At 40.0% G+C, this 17,104-nt stretch overlaps 2 protein-coding genes across 3 annotated transcripts in view; both read right to left on the bottom strand.

Annotated features, from left to right (window-relative positions):
• The window catches only part of LOC121947354 (IQ motif and SEC7 domain-containing protein 1-like), a 116,745-nt gene extending 110,469 nt beyond the window's left edge, over nucleotides 1-6,276 (bottom strand). The window contains exon 1 of one of the 2 annotated variants that reach the window (XM_042492367.1): nucleotides 5,615-6,276. In XM_042492367.1, the coding sequence (XP_042348301.1) occupies nucleotides 5,615-5,874 (260 nt within the window). In that variant the 5' untranslated portion in view covers nucleotides 5,875-6,276. The remainder of the gene's footprint in view (nucleotides 1-5,614) is intronic. The other variant, XM_042492362.1, reaches the window with a different exon arrangement.
• Nucleotides 6,277-12,653: 6,377 nt separating this feature from the next.
• nup210 (nucleoporin 210) overlaps nucleotides 12,654-17,104 on the bottom strand; it is a 39,738-nt gene continuing 35,287 nt past the window's right edge. Inside the window, exons 39-40 of the mRNA XM_042491630.1 lie at nucleotides 15,965-16,042; nucleotides 12,654-13,924 (exon numbers count right to left, since the gene is read on the bottom strand). Coding sequence (XP_042347564.1) covers nucleotides 13,821-13,924; nucleotides 15,965-16,042 — 182 coding nt within the window. The 3' untranslated portion in view covers nucleotides 12,654-13,820. The remainder of the gene's footprint in view (nucleotides 13,925-15,964; nucleotides 16,043-17,104) is intronic.

Raw genomic sequence — 17,104 nt, 5'->3', positions numbered from 1 at the left:
AGGGCTTACAATTAACCAAGTGGACGACTTTATAGATCCACATCTGGGTCAGCACACGGCGAGATGATTTCCGATACCCGTGTGCAGCCGTCCTGAGAACCTGATCAACAATGTTACCCAGAAGCCTGTTCTGCAGAATTCACAGAGAAATCTGTTGACTTGGCACCACAGGTTCCACTATAAGTGGTGCATCATATTCCCTGCTCTGTGCATTTTGTTTCTAAAAGAGGGCAGAGGGTAAAAAACGTACAAACAACATACAGGGAAAAGCCTTCCATTTACAGGCAACCCAAGATAGAAGCAAACAGTCTTATGTATCATTCAGTAGCAGACGGTCTTTATCTGCCACGTGTTTTGGAACAGAATATGACAGTTATATGATATAAGATTTTCTTTCCTTCTTCTTCCCTTCTTTCTTTCCATTATGAAATCACTTAATGACTTAAGGCAACTGAGAACTGACAGGACAGCTCATAACTACTTGCATACATTATGTCTAAACAAACGATACAGTCTGCGTTGAAGATGACTCAGACACATATACATCATACAGCTGACAAACAAAGCTAAAAGGCAAACAAAGAGGAATAAAAGCTTTAAACTGACACAGATGTCTGGATTGTATAAGGTCCATAGTAAGAGTAAAATGATATATTTGGGCTACAAATTCCCTACATGTTACACAGAACAAGCATGCATTCAACTTCAGTGCACAAACCAGTGAAAAAAAATAAGCAAAAGACAGCCGAAGAACTTTGCATAAAGCAGGGTCACTTGAGGCTGTGAATAATATGCCAAGAAAAAAAACATACAGAATTTGGCCTCACTGCATCCTCTCCCCATCACCCCCGCCGTGTTTATTTTTCCTAACACCCATGCTGTCAAATCCTCCCTCAAGGTGTGACGGAATAGTTTGACATTTTGTGAAATTTGCTTATTCGCTTTCTTGCCTCAAGTTAAATGAGAGGATCGATACCAGTCTCATGTCTCTCTACGGTAAATATGAGTCTGGAGCCTGAGGACAGTTAGCTTAGCTTAGCATAAGGACTTTGGGCATCATTCCTCTGTTCCCAGGTCCTTTGTTTCCAGGGTCCAATGCTCCCGTGTTCTGCAGCTCTGTAGTTGTTTAATTTGACACTGGCTATGGTTAGGGGACAACAGTCATGACTCTGAGAGTCAGGAAATTGCGCTGGACTCGGACTTAATGGTACAGGCTCTACCTTAAAATAATAAGAAATCCAGGCACTCCAAACATGTGAAAAACAAGAAGGAATTACATTCAAAAGTGTTTATTATAGTGGCTTAATCATTAAAAACAATGTTTTAAAGCCCTGATGAAGACCTGCGGTGGCTGAATCATGCTGGCTTTGATTTAGCCACAAGGTCTATAATAAAGGCTTTTTTATGTATTTCCTCCTTGTTTTTCACATTTTTGGAGTCCCTGGATTTTCTTCCTGTTTATCCTTTTGTCCATGAGCACCCAAAACAAGTTTTGGACCTACATGTGATTATACAGAGCAATCAGTCATTTCTCTCTTTTTTTTAAATAATAAGAATTAGTCAACTACTTAACCACTCCAAAGAAAGAGGGAAAAACAAAATATGAGAAAATAAGGAAAATAATTATTAATTTAGGGGTTAGGAAATCAGTGGTTGACTATTGCAATCGCCACACAGATTAAAATAAGGAAAGGGGTCAGGGTAATGGATACATGGGTACATGAAATATTTTAACTCGAGTGGAGTCAAATGTGACCTGAACACAATAGGACAGTTAATGTATGTGAACAGAATAATAAACCAATTAGCATATTTCCCAAATGTTGAACTGTTCCTTTGAAGTACAAGTTTAACTTTATCCTACAGATAACTGAGGCCTGCAGGGATTTTGTTAAACCTATCTCCTTGTTTTTCATGGTGAAAAGAAAGTTACAGCAGAATATCACTATTGATGGTTTAAGACCAGCAATGGGCTGCTATTGCTGTTCCATCCCAATAATCAGTTAATGGCCATTTTTTTGTGCGATTGCTTGTTTCTGCTTCCTTACAGAAAGTACAAGTCAGGTCCTGATTACATCGCAAGAATGACAACCACCATGGAAAAAGCAAAAAAGGACATGCTTGACAGCACAAAGAGAGTTGTGTCTACATTCTTGGCCTTCTGTCAAAAAGCTCATGTCACTGGAAACAGGATGTGTCTTGTCTCCACCACCGTCAATGTCTTCCTTACAGAGAATATCTAGACAAACCCCACGTCTGAAGTGTGTCTGTTTAAACAACATTAGCATGTGCTGTTTGCAGATGATGTTGATATTCAGGCTTGTGGTCGAATGATTTGCATTTTTCTGCAGCTTTGTTATGAAGTGAGCATCAACATTTACATGTCTAAGGCCACAGCCCTAATCAGGTAAAGACAGAGGAAGTGGATAAAGGGATGTGAAGAATTATTTTCAAAAGTATTGTGGATTGACGGAGGGTAATGAGTCTCCATTTATCAGCCAATATTTGTTGTGATTGGGTTTTTGTTGGTCACTGTTTTTGTCACAGTGAATCTTCCCTTAATCAGCAATCCAGTTGGACCTTGCACTGTCCATGAACTGCTGCTTGCCGAACTTGCTGTATTGTGGATTGGTTTTAGGTCATTAAATTGCCAAATATTGGTAATATTTTCATTCCCAACTGCATTACAAATTTGTTTTTTAATGAATAATTTAATCAAACATCATAAAAGCCACGTGCTGTGTCACTGTAGTGGCCCTGTGAGCATGGGTGGATTATGAAAAATTGGGCCTTTGGGCACAGATATGCACAAGCCCCCACCACCTCTCCTACACAGGAGCAAGACACATTGACTTTATGGTGGTTTTGCCTCTTTTTTTGTTGTTGTTTTGCATCTGAGGCTATGCATTTTCTGTGGGTTTTTTGTGGGGTAATTTTGTGTCTTTTTTGGTCATTTTTTAGTCTCTTTTTGATCATTTGGCCCATTTGTAAAAACATTTTTTGTCCATTTACATCTCTTTGCAGAGTTTCCTACACATTCTTTTTTTTGTGGTGGCCTGCCCAATTAAAATTTCTGCTGCAACATATTCTATTTTTGGAGCAGGGCCATTCACTTGGACCATTAAAATATATTTACCATTCAGTTATTCATTGCACCACACTCCAGCGTGTACTATAGGCACTGATGGAGTCCACTAAAAGTGAAATTTAACCGTTGATTGTGCTGGGTCTAAACGTCCTCTCATCCATCAATCCAATCTGATCAATTATCCACCCTGTGAGTCACAAACTGCTGCTGAGGAAAAAAAGAACACATGGGGAGCTCCCACATGGGGACACACAAAAAACTAAAGTTTGCTATTGTCCCTCAAACCTGCATCCACTATCATCATTTACCACCACGAATAAACTCTAATTCTGTGGGGAAAAAAACTGCTTTGTGGTATTTTTGTGTCTCTTCATGGTCATTTTGAGTCTCTTCCTAGTTTGCAATTTAGGTGACATTTTGCAAATGAAGGCGGGGGGGGGGGGGGCTCTTAACACTTTGGACCCCTAGGCCTGTGCCCAGTAGGCCTGTTCAGTAATCCATCCGTGCCTGTGAGGCTGTATTTAGTCACAGTGGTGCTTTGAGCTAAATGTCAGCATGCTAACATTTTCAAAATGGCAATGCTGCTGTTGAGCAGGTAATGTTTACCATGTTCAGCCATCTTTGTTTAGCGGGTAAGTGTGCTAACATTTGCTGATTAGCAACACGCAGTATAAATGAGGCTGATCGGAATGTCATTAGTTCAGCGAGTCATTTGTTGAAATATATATGTGTGCACCAAAGTGGCGGATCAACCAGCCAACCAACAGATAGATAATCGTTATCCCTAGAGCCATTCTGCTAATAAATGTCCACCACAAGTCACCAGAGATCAAGATGATGACTACAAATGGCCTTTAGCCTTGCAGCAGCTGCTCAGACCACTCTCTGGAAGTATGCAGTCACAGACAGATTAGGAGAAGACCCCCATTCTGGGAATTCCTGGGAATCTAGAGAAGTCAAGCTAAAAACTACCAAACAGACATCTGAGTTGCTTTGGTTGGCTGTTGCTACTGTGTCCCTGACCTCGAAGGGAAAATAAAAGGCTAAACAGTTTAATTTCCAAGCACACATTATTTAAATCCCATTTTCTCCATGCTAAAATGACCTTTACAGATCTTAGAATCAGTCTTGCTTAAGCCCACCACGTTCTTTAAATTGCTCACCGCACTTAAATGACATTTTAAATCCCGTATCGTTCATAAACCACACTTTACATTATTAACAGCTGTCATATTTCATCGGGTTCACCAGGGTAATCACAGGCTCCTCACTAACCTCTGTGCCAGACTCGCAGAGCCGAACTGAAATAGTGTTCAGACACTGTGACCGAGCGAAATAAGAGATAGTGACAGACTGGATTTCCAGGGAAATCACACAGAATACCCTGTTAGTGCCCGACAGAGATTTACAAAGGGGGCGCACTAAAGGTCAGTGTTACAGTATGTCCTCATCAAACCGAGTCTGGTTTTATCAGCCAGCAAAGACATACAGTCCACGAGTCATCAGTATTGATTTGCTGCCACTGATCTTCATGACACCAACATGCCCCTGGACACAAAGGTCAAGCATGATCACATGATCCCCCAAGCTGAGTTAAATGTCTGCATGCTGAGGCGTTTTGGAGGGTGTGAACTTCAGCCAGAGGCTGGTGCAGGGAGGGTAATCCTAACAGACTACCAAGGTCTTTACCAGCACTCCTGATGTGATGCTCCTCTACATTTGCCCTACCTACTCTCCTTTGCTCTGCCTGGGGCTTCACCCACCGCCTGCAGATAGGGCCAGCCCTAAAACACAATTGTATAATGGATCCATCGCAAGTATGTACCCTTTTTCCCAGGGGTTGTACAGTAGCAATTGCATTCCATATTTCACAAATTAATGTGCCTGTCCACGTACAGAAAACCCTCTGTTCAGACCACAGAGAGCTATGGCACAAGCGTCAGCTGAAGTTACAGAAGCTGGTATGGAATTGATACAAAGATGACAAAGCAGATTAATAGGAGACAATTTAAAAGTCATTTAAAAATGGTTTGGTATTTGCAGAAGTGTTTTGTACCATAACAAGGCTTGTATCTGTGTGTTATTTGCAGCATATCTCAGGCTTGATCTGCTCAGTATCTCATGCACACTGACAGTTATACACGCTAAAAGGCAAAATAATAACTGAACTGGAAATCATGTGGGTTTGCACATCATCTCTCACATAGATGCAGGCTGCTATGATCAAATTCTCCCTTGCATATTTCCACATTTGGTCAGAGAAGCTGTAATTGTGTTGTGCGTAATACACGGACCCATTTTCCATCAGCAAACATCAGTAAAAAGAGAGCATCTGATGCAAAAGTAGCCTAGTTGCAACTGCGGATCACTGTGTGGCAGTGTTGGACCTGAACTAGTTGGGGGCTGATTTAGCAATAATTACTTAAATCAAGCACATTTTTAACTTTAAACACTTGTGAATGGAATATAGCGAAACAGAGATTACTGACTTTGATGAAAACACTATCAGATGGTGTTATGTCTTACTTTTCCTGTGTGATATGCTCCTTGATGGCTCCCAGTGTGACCAGGCTGTTGCTGCCCTGCAGCAGCCTGCAGGTTGCCAGGTGCCGCTGGTACTGATCCTTCAGACAGGCGTTCTCCGTGCACAAGTCGGACACTTGCTGCTCCAGCTCCTCTATCCTTCCCCTCTGCCTCTCCAGCAACTCCTGTTGGGTCTCGATGATCTTGTTAAGCTCCTTCAAATATTCCACAGCCCTGGTTGGGTTCTCGGTCGGGCTTTCCATGTCGCTCCGCTGTGCTTCCCTGTTGTATCGCAGAAAAGAAGCCGGGTGGGGGGAGATGGTTTCCTGTGTAGTCCAGGCTGGCTTTTAAGCGCAACAATTCAGTAGGTTGCGCCTTTTGCGCCTCGCCATTGTTTTAAGTCGGTGTGGGTGATAATTCAGAGGCAGATATACTCCCGGTTTGGCGGCATGCGCGATTTGAAGTCCCGCTGCTCGCAAAACTAGAAGCTCCCAATCACGTATCAATCTGCGTCTGTCAGCAAGCGTCAAAATATCAACCAAATGTGACAGACTACATCATGTGGATCGTAGTTGTGGCTCTGAGAAGTGTGCTCGTTCCCTCTGTTGGCAGCGCGGTATGACATTTTCTGTGAGGTGCCTCGCGCTCCATGCTGTTCCCGTGACTTTTCGTAAACAGACGCTGGTTGTCAAGTAGGCGGGGTTTTCAAGTTTTATGAATCTGCAGGTCGCATTGAGCGCAACGATGGCTTTGCAGCTGCACTAGAAGGGGAGGTGAATTTGTTCATCAGTAATTTTTTTTTCTCCATCTATTCAAAAAAAACAAAAAAATAAAATAATTCTTAGTGCGCGTGCTCCAGAGATGTGCACACAAGCTGCTCCTCTCTCACAGTGCAAACAAAACATTACACAACAACTTTGTGGCGTTGTAGTCCGCCTGTGTGTAACGCTGTGGTGGTGCTGCGTCTTGCCTGCAGAGTTGTTTACTATGCTGTCTGCGTGTTGCCATTTTAAACCAGCAGGCTGTATCCCCTCCAGTGAAATGATCACAATAGATAGGAGCAGCGTGTGTTAGTGTTTGAATCAAATAATGACTTTAAGCACGTGTATGTGAGACAGGAGTGTGCAGATTTGCACAAGCAGTGGTCTCATGGGTGTAAGAGAGCAAACTGCTGCACTGCTCTCTGAGGCTGATGCTTAAGTTTCATGGGTGGCTATCACAGTCCCATCTGCCCTGAAATTGAGCCCCTAAAATGTTGCCATTAGGCCGAATTCCCTAAATGTTACTCCTATGGTCTAAAAGATCTTAGTAAAAATGTACAACTTTCAATTGAATCCAGAGTAGAGTGCCAAAGCTCACATTTGGGATGTCATCAAGTGTCTGGAGCTGCTCTATAGGCAATGATTTAAAGATGTTATAGATGTAACTCATTTGGGTAAAAAACATAAAAAAATAACACAACATTCAACATTAACTTGCAGATAGAAACACCCCATGTCACATACATTAAATGAAACGACAGAGCAAATGCTACCTGAATTGTTTTGTTTTTAGGCTACTGAAAAGGAGTCACCTAAAAAAATCAGTGTTATCAGTTTTAATTTTTTTCAGAGTTTTAATTAATCCATTTTAGTTTGTCTTGATATTGGAATTCTTAATTTAGGTGGTGGTCCCCTTTAAGCCTGTGTAACACTGGTGAAGACGAGGTGGGTGCACTGGATTACTGAGGAGGAAGTCATATACTCTAATATATTCTGATGGCTTTTTGGCGGATAGGTGGGTACAGTGTGAATGGCCAGAAAAAAAGGTGGGTATACCCTGTCTACTTGAGTATACCCTCTACTGTACTACTGCTGTGTAGAAGAAAGAATATCTGTTTGCCAGTGAAAAAGTATCCTCTGGAGGATAACACAGACATCTGTATAGGAACTGAGAGGTGAATCAGTGACTGAGACTGAGCTATGGCAGTTTGTATTTTTCGCTCTGCTCCCAGTGTCTTGTGATCGCTCCCCCATCACTGGATTTGTTTTCAAAGCAACACACACACTCACACTTTAGAGTAGTCAAAAACTCGCAGCATTTTCATTTTCACTTATCTCATAAGACCTCTTTTTCTCTGATGATCTTTTTTTCAAAGCTGAGTTGATATTTTGTATTCCTGGATGCAGTTACAGTGCAAAAACAGAGGGTGGGTGCTTTGTCCATGAAATTGAGGGCTTTACCTTTATGGCAGGCTTACTAACAGAAGGCTGCACTCGGACGATCTGAGATAACTTGTTTTAATGTAGACGCAGAGTTGCAACAAACACTGGCAGTGGGAAAAGCAGTTTAAGGACATGAAGTACAGATGGAGTACATTAGGGTTTTTTCTCTGTGGCTCCCTAATCCACATGGCAGGAGGCCAGGGATGGAGGCAAGAGCCTCGACATGCCACCCAGAAAGATATACAGTACACAGCCATTAACAGCCAATACTCACGGGGTGCACGTCAACACTGCCAAATACCGTTTTCAACTGTATATAAGCCTCAAAAACCACAAACACCATTATTACATAAATGTCTTTGTTGTTTGCCCTTGACACAACAAAACTACCACATTCTACAAGCATTGTTAGAGGGGAAGAAGCTCATTTGTCAACCGGAAGGCCTACATCCTCATCCACGCATCTAAGCACCTATTGGAGCGATTAAAATGTCCTTCAGTGAGCTATTGAATTCCCTCCAGCTCTGATGCTGCTGTGCTCCAACTGACCTTGTGTTTGAAAGACAATATAAACAGTAGAAGAGGATAAAAACAGTAACGCAAAAAAAAAAAAAAAAAAATCACATGATAAAATCACATTCTTTAAACCTAAATCTGCCATTTTCATATTTCCTAGCCCACAATTACACTATCAAACCATGCAGTTCCATCAGTCATACATACCACAATAGCTCTTTTGGAAGTCATGACTTGTGGATGAGAAATGCCAGCAACCACAGGATATTAACCACTTCAACAAAAAAAAAGTGCTTGTCATTATTATGCTCTTGGGCTTTTTCCTTTCTTCCTTTGGCTGACCAGTCATACGCTGGTGCCAGTGCGGGTGCCAGCCAGAGAGATTTATTTTGTGAAATGGCTCATATATTTGCACTGAGGCAAACCCACTCGGAAGCTCTCTTACTTCAGCCTTAAAAAACATTTGCCAGCTGTGATGGAAGAAGGGGCCCAATCATTTAACCAGCAGAGTGGAAACTTTTTATTTTTCAGAGAATGCCGAATACTCTCCACTGCAACCGACAATCACCTCATATAGACATGCATTTGTGTGATGGATCTGAACTGGGACACAAGTGGGAACATTGTACTGTAGGCCATAAAGTCGTTTACTGAGTTTTCTGATATTCATATGATAATAATTAGAGTCATTAATACCAAAACCAAATGAGGAATTTCCTCAGTGGTGCTCCTGCAACAAATGGACAGCAACAAGCAACAATAGAGATTTCGGTTGGGTTTGCATTGAAAATTGGGTCATTTTTTTTTGGAATTCTGAAAAATAAACTTCAGACCTTCTCTCATCGTACTGGCTTTTTTGTTTTTCAAGAGGAAACATACAATCCGAGGAAAAATGCTCAGAGGAATACCCTCAAAATTATCTTTTTGTAAATCAACTAGTCATTATGTGTTACCTTGCATTTGTGAAAAAACACTTTGTTTTTCTTGCATGGCTCCACAGAAAATGACAAAAAATACCAATTTATTGATTGGAGATCTGGTTTAACAACAGCAAAACTATATCAAAACATCAGTTTACAAACTTTCACACAACTCGTGCAGGCTGATCCAAGTCTTACTTATCCAGCTTGAATACCTTTTTTATATCATCAACGTTTTGCATGTTACTGAATATCTTTCTGAAAACTGAGACAGGAAAAGAAAAATAGACAATTTCCTCAGACTGTTTTATAAGAAATGCAAACTATTGGTCTATAAACTGGATATAATACTGGCAAAAAAAAATTTGGCACTCATGGATTCATACTTTGTCTTGTTTGGATTTGTGTATTGAGTCCTGTGCTTAGGGGCCTGTGTTTGTATATTGGTTGTTTTTTCCATTGTGGGGTATCTCCTGGCACTCTATTTGTGGGAGGCTTATGCTTATGTTTGGCTGGCGTTTAAGTATTGAAAGTTAAAATGCGCGAATGTTTGGTTTGTTGTTAATGTGTCTGAGTAATCCCCATAGAGATTAATCATGTAAATCACCAGACAAGAAAATAAAACCATCACTACAAAGTCCAGTTAAGTTACAAATGACCAAATGTTGATACTAATGCTTTCATTAGGCCCCAAACAAAAACCTCTGACTTCACTCACAAAGAAATTGCTTTCCTGGCAGACCTTCTCACACAGTCCTGATCATCCTGAGGGAACAACCTTGCCATTCTCATCAGGTCTCATTCAATGCCCACCCTATTGATCCCCTCCACTGACAGCACAGTAAGCCATCTGGAACTGTGGCGGCTTCACTTCACCCAGGACGCAGCAAGATGGCTCTGGGCCCGACAGGCTGACAGGTGGGGTTTATGCAACCCGCGTGCCTTAATGGAGAGAATAAATTGAGTGTCATTTTAGCTTAACATGGATGACTGCCTTAATGAGCTATAGATATACTATACGGTCACGTTTAAAACCCACATGCCACCATCATTTGATGGGAGTAATTCCAAAACGGTCATTTCTAGTTTTGAATTCCATCACATTTTAACTGAAGCGGGCAGTGAATCAAAACTAGTGTGATGCTGCTGTCTCCGAAAAGCAGCTGCTGCGGCAGATAGCCAATCAGTTGATGTGTTTCCTCACACAACACAACGCAGCAGTTAACATACTTTCTCCTCCCTGAGCCAACCAGCATCTTAAGAATACCCTGGAGCCCCTGTTGAGGCCGTAGCCTGAGCTACACAGCTGGGCTTCCTGAGCTTCCTCATAAACACCTCTCAGGCATGAGCTGAGGCTCTGTCTGTCTAAACCACCCGCAGAGAAATAAGGAGCGTGTGGGAAATAATGCAAAGACCGTAGCTGGTGCTCAATGCCTCACTCAGGATTACTTTTTCATATGCAGCAGCGCATGTTAGTGGGTTTTATTCGTCTGTGACCATAATATCCACAGATCCCTGTGATTAGCCTTGAGTTACAACACCTATTTTGATCATTAATGCAGCATCTCTGTAATTTTTCAAGCAAAAAATACTGAATATTGTCTAGTTTTAGCTTCTTAAATCTGCATTTTTTTCTGCCTTTGCTTGCTACATTTCTTTGTGAATTGAATGATTTCAGATTTAAACTTTTAAGTCAGACAAAACAAACACTTTGAATCCATCAGCTTAGGCCCTGATCAGACAACAGGCCCTTGGGCACAAATATGCAACCCCCACCTCTCCTTTAAAGAAGCACACAGACTTTATAGTTGTTGAGCTTCTTTTTGTGTCGTTTTGCATCTCGTCATTGTCCTAATGCATCTATTTATTGTTTTGTGTTTCTTTGTAGTTGTTTTGTGTATTTTTGAGGTAATTTTGTGTCTTTTTCTGGTCATTATGTGTCTCTGTTACTGTTTTTGCCTCTTTCCATAATTATTTTGTGTCTCGCAGTTCCTTTGCATCCCTTTGTGGTCATTTTGAATCCCCTCCTGGTCAGTACTTGTTAATTTATGTGACATTTTGCAGGTGAGGGCTAGGGGGTCCGCTTACACCTTTGGCCCCTGAAACTGATTGATTTTTTAAAAACATGCCTCACATTAATGATAATTTAAAAAAAAGAATAAAAGAGGCCCTTTAATTACTAGAAAAGTGCACACAAAATCCATAAAAGCCAGCTAGATGGTTAGAAATGGGCCACAGCCACATTCTGTTGCTTGACAAATAACTCTGGTGTACATTCCAGTCCGCTCACCTGAGGTTGTGTAGCGTTTGCTGACATGCCGGCGGCTGCAGAGGGCATACAAATGAACCGGGTGACTGGGAGCCACCACAGCAGTCCAGAGCAGCGTCAGACAGATGGGAGATATTTGATCAGATGTCGCAGACCTTTACACGTCCTCAGGGAGCGAGAGAGACAGACACCCTCCTAATCCCCTCTGTTTGTGTGGACCACGTCAGACTGTGGTGAGAGCACAAGTTCTGGGATGAAAGGAAATTCAGCCATGGCTGAAAAAAACGAAATCACAAGTTTTAAAGAGGAACTATCAGACAGCACTTCGCTTGCATGGCTAATTGTATATCTTGTCCAGCAAGGATGTAAACTGTGGGAGGGGGCCGCCTCTAGTTCACTTTAAGCTCAACTTTAAGCCTTGATGAAATTTAAATGGCTGACTTTTATAAAATCTTTTAAAAAAGTGTCATTAAAGAAGAAATTAGCTTTAGATACCAAAACTGTTTTTTTGGTACCAGGTTGTAAACAAGTTCATTTCTGTTGTCAAGTGGGGCATTTTAACACAGGGTTTAAGGTGAAAACTGGCCTCTTGAGTCAGCCTTAAGAGGCAATTTGTGGAACTGTAGTTTTAGGCATTTTGGTGTTGGCTAAAATTTTTTAGCCCGACAGGTTGCCGCTTGTTTTTTCCCCACATATACTCAATAAACCAGAAAAAGAAATAGTGAATAACAATGAAACAATTAAACTGTGAAAACACCAATAGGATAAGATGGATTAAACGTCAACAAAAGGCAACAAGGAGGAAAACAAAGTGTATAAAAGACCAGATAAATGAAGCACCGCTGATGCAGAAAATTAATTCATTGGAAAGTTAGAGTAGAAAATTGAGGGTTGAGTGATAGAATCAGTGTTGCAAGTGGAGGAATCGCTACAGTATTTAGTTCAGACTGGATCTACGTCTGTAGTTCTAGTTATTAAAAAAAAAAAAGATGCTGCTGTCTGTTTTCATCTATCAGGATTCTCTGTGGCAAGATGCTTATATTTCATCCGCTAAATATTACTTTGCAAACTTTTCAGAGCAAAATAGACTTATAAATGTATTTGATGAATACTAACAAGGCAGATGCTGAACATGAAAAGTACAAACTTTAATTAGAAAAAAGGTAAGAGCATATTCACGCAAACAAACTTGTGTCTGAAAGCTGTTCAGATATAATTTTAAGGCATGACTAACACAAAAATAGCACTGAAGCCATTTGATCATCACACACTCCCGTTACAGTAAAACTCAATTACTAGCTAACATAAATACGATTCCTTGTTTTTATAGTTTCAAATACAAAAATACCTCATTTAAAACAAAGTCACTCTCTTATGTTTGCAATCAAACAGTGCTACATTACTCTCCTCCCGCAAATGTGTTCAGGTAAAAACAAAGTGTAACAGAAACATTACATATTCAGAAATGACACCAGGTCACATTTGATTGCTTCTGCACTGAAGCAACACCGGGATAAAAACTGAATGATGATTCATATTCCTAAACTGTTTCACATTAATGAATTACAGGAGCTGCATGCACTGTGGCTCAAAAAAACTCAGTGGTGTTGAAATACGAGAAAGTTAAATGCCCAGAACAGAAATAAACGAACCTTTTCCCGGTTGGGATTATGCACATTTGAAGGGTTCATCACGGTTTCAGTGGACAGCATTTTCACATAATGTATTTGCTACAACAAAACAAAGGACGTTTGCTGTTCAAAAGGAAAAAAAATAAAATAAAATTCAAGTTAATGTTTGCTTTCTGTCATACAAGAATGATGGTTATCCTGAGTTGCTAAATTGTCACATGTCAAATATCTTAAGTAGCACACAAGTTATGGGCAAACAAACAAACAAACAAACAAACAAACAAACAAACAAAAACCTTATCTAAGCACAAACTAGTGGTTTGTTTTTTTATGCACTTTTCAAAAGATGTCAGTTAGTAACAGGGTGAATTTTGTATAGAAGCTATTTCCATGGCAAACCACAAAAAAAAGTCACACACATATAAATCTGTTTCCACACACAAAGAAAAATAGCCCTGTTATCATCCTGCAGCTTTTAACTGATCTACTATTCGGAAAATTACGTTTTTTTTAAGCATCTCTACCAACGTGTGAATACAACTGAGTGAAACTGAAATTTTGCAGTCACATCCCACATCATTCGCACTGAGGGACAGAGGCCCATTCAATATGCATTCATAGCCTGTGGTGTTCTTCTTCTGAAGAATAGAGACCAGACAGAGAGCGTTATCAGGACTTGTAGTCTGGAGAATAGAGACGCGACCTGGGGCTGCTGTTTGGGTCCGTCCTCGGTATTGTGCGGTTGAAAGAATTCACTACTGGAGAGTCTAAACCTGAAAATAGAGCCAAACAGAGCACTAAGTAAAATAAATCAACAACTGTGTTTTGGTGCCTTGTAAACCCGTGAGGTTTGGGCAACTTTGTGACACAAAGATAAAGAGTCAAATCAAATCATTGCAGAACAGACCAGTCACTTTGTGGAAAGAAAATATAATAAAACAAGAAGTTTATTGGAGCAAATCAGTTGTGGCCTTTTATCCATTTTTGCCTGTATTTTGTTATTTCCTTTTTATTTTGCTACACGCTGGTAAGCCATCAATGTTATCGACTGATATATGGGAGTGAACTAAATCAGTTTGCTGACCTTGTTTTTGCATTTTTGTGTTTAGGCTATACGAGTGTTTGTATGTTTAAGTAATTTTTGGCCGTTTTTGCTTTTAATGAAAGTACAGCTGAAGTGAAGCAAAGGGCTGCAGGTAAGAATACAACCCCGACTGCTGCAGAGACAGACTCAGCCTATGTGGGGCTCAAACCCTCAAGGTGAGCTATAGGTGGCCCTGAGATGTGTGTTTGCTTGTGTAAAAGTGTCATCAACATTTTAGCCAACAGGACTCCAGAGAAACTGCAGGGTTTTTCCAAACCATAATAAGATTGTGGCACAGCAGTTCTCCCTTTTTCTCTGTCCTGAGTACTTGCACAAATCTAAAGAAAAATAAAACAATGCTTTAAAGACTTTAAAGACTAATTGTTAGCTTGCCAGCCCCTATTAATGAACTAAAAAGTCCATCGTGTGTGGTTTTACACTCCAAAAAATTCATCTTCCATTCTTAAAGTCCACCAGCAAACCGCCCAGCTCCCAGTCCATCCATCTAGGAATGCGGCAGTGCACTGGATGAATTATGGCGGTTACTGCGATGCTCCTGAAGCTACACTAAGCTTGTCTATAAGTTGCAACAGGCATCACTTGGTTTGGTTTTGTTGGCCAAATTTTGTATTAAGTTTCACACTGAGTTTTTTTGGACTATTCCTATAAAAGGTACTATAATTTTGTATATACATTCTTGTATATATCAATGGGTGTTAATTACTTTTTTAGATTTTTTTTTATATTCTAATGTCTGAAAATTAAAAAAATCTAAAAATCACTTGCTATTTAAAAGGGTGTACTTGCATCATTATTCTATTATATTAAAATTATATCAATGGCATAAAATGGTCTCAAAATGACCATTTTCTTTATCACTATTACTTATGGAACAATTTATTGTCTAACAATAGTGGATATCATAGCAGGGCCATGGTTGGACGTTCCTTGGCACAACATGCAAATAAACCATATAGACTGTAAGCAGCATAGGTCAAAGAGGAAGCTACGAAAATTATGCACATGGTGCAAAAAAACCCGCAAAAAAAACAAACAAAATGTAAATAAAGCAAGAGAGAACGCCTAACTGACAAAACTCATTCCGAAATGAAAATCTGAAGTTGGCGCTGACTTTCGCTGGGGATGCTGTTCACAAATAGAAGCCGACAATTTCTGCATAGTACACCTTTAAGGTTTGACAAATATGGCAGAATCTACAAGGAAATACCTCTTGGTACAAATATCATAAATAAACAGCCTAATCTGTAGTGGTAGCATGTATAGATCTCTCTCAAACACACTGTAGCAGCCAGAGCACAGGCTATAAATTGTGATATCAAACAGCGCCTGCGGCAGAGTCATTCACAATAAATTGAAGACTTGGGGACCGACACAATGCTTTTTTTACTTGGTTTTACATCCAAATGAGCTTTAATTTACGATGGGTGAGTTGGCATTTCATCAAAAAATCTATTCTGACTGCCAGAAAATTGTCCTGGATGCTGTCAAACACCTCTTCTATCTTTTCTAATTAATTCTCAGTGGAGCTTTACAGCCTCATGGTGTCACACTGTGTGAGGGGTTGAACAAACTTCTCTTTTTTGCTTTGAGAGCAAAGTGAGACGGAGCTCAAGTACTGACATTTAGTGGGATACCCCTTTGAATGCATGCTTTTGTCTTTATTTGCTTAATAGCTGCAGGGAGAAGTGTCACAGTGACGGTGTCCTACCTGAGATGGGTGGCGGTGTCCTCTGGAAGAAAGCAGGGTGATAAGCTTGTTCCCTTGGGCTGAACACGGTGTGGAGGACTGCGGGGGATAAAAACACATTTTAAAACACATCACCACGGTGTTTGAAGAGATCAGTTTAAAAAAAACCTCTTGGGAATCACACAATTTCTTCACAACTTTAGGTGCTTCAAATCGTGACCGCTGTTGATGAACACACGTTTGTCATGTTGTGATAATACTTCAGTTTTTGAAGGTTACTTTTCTTTTATTACAGTATGAAAGATAAGCTGATCCAGCAGTGCCTTACAATGTTGGAGGCGTTCGTTTTCAAATACTGCATTTGTTTCAGTTACCATTATTACAAAAAGACTGAAATTCATGAAAAAATTAAACTCTGAAAGACTTCTTAGAGTCTTAGAGTGTAGATAGCTCCATGTTTGTCACCTAAATAAATGGTTTAAAGTCCAATTATTGACATGTATGTTGCAGTCTAACTATGTATGCTATTATGTTGCCATAACCGTGTTTGAAGCATCAAACATTTTCATAAACTGTTAGCAAATATACATCAACATAGAAATTATTGATAAATATCCACATACAGCATAAATATAATTAGTGCATTTACATAACTAGTACAGACACCGCTTTTCTCCAGGATTGTTTGAATAATAAAAAAAAATAAGACAAAAGAAAGAAAGGGAAACAAACAAACTAATAAAAAAGCAACCAAAAAAAAAAAAAAAACCACAACCCACCCAACTCAGACATCCAATAAAAAATCATTGGATCTTACATTCAGTCGATCGCAAAAATCATCAAATGGCATAACACTGTTGTTTTCTCCAAATATTGAATAAAAGATTGCCAGATGGCATCACATAATTCCCCCCGCTCATCGTTAATATATCATATCCTCTCCAGCGTTGCCAAATAACTGCCAGAAGATTGTAGCACAAACAAATCAATCACCAACAAACCCAGAGAAGTTCCTCAATGCTGAAGAATGAAGTTAACTAGCCAGTGCTCCCTGCACTTAGATTATTTTCTCTCAATATATATATATTCTCTCAATATATTGCATAAATAATCAATGATTGTTCTCTACATATTTTTTACTCTTTTATAAACCAGAACTGA

The sequence above is a fragment of the Plectropomus leopardus genome, chromosome 8 (genome assembly GCF_008729295.1).
Source record: "Plectropomus leopardus isolate mb chromosome 8, YSFRI_Pleo_2.0, whole genome shotgun sequence".
Lineage (NCBI taxonomy): Eukaryota > Metazoa > Chordata > Actinopteri > Perciformes > Serranidae > Plectropomus > Plectropomus leopardus.
This window is presented reverse-complemented; position numbering and strand designations above follow the sequence as displayed.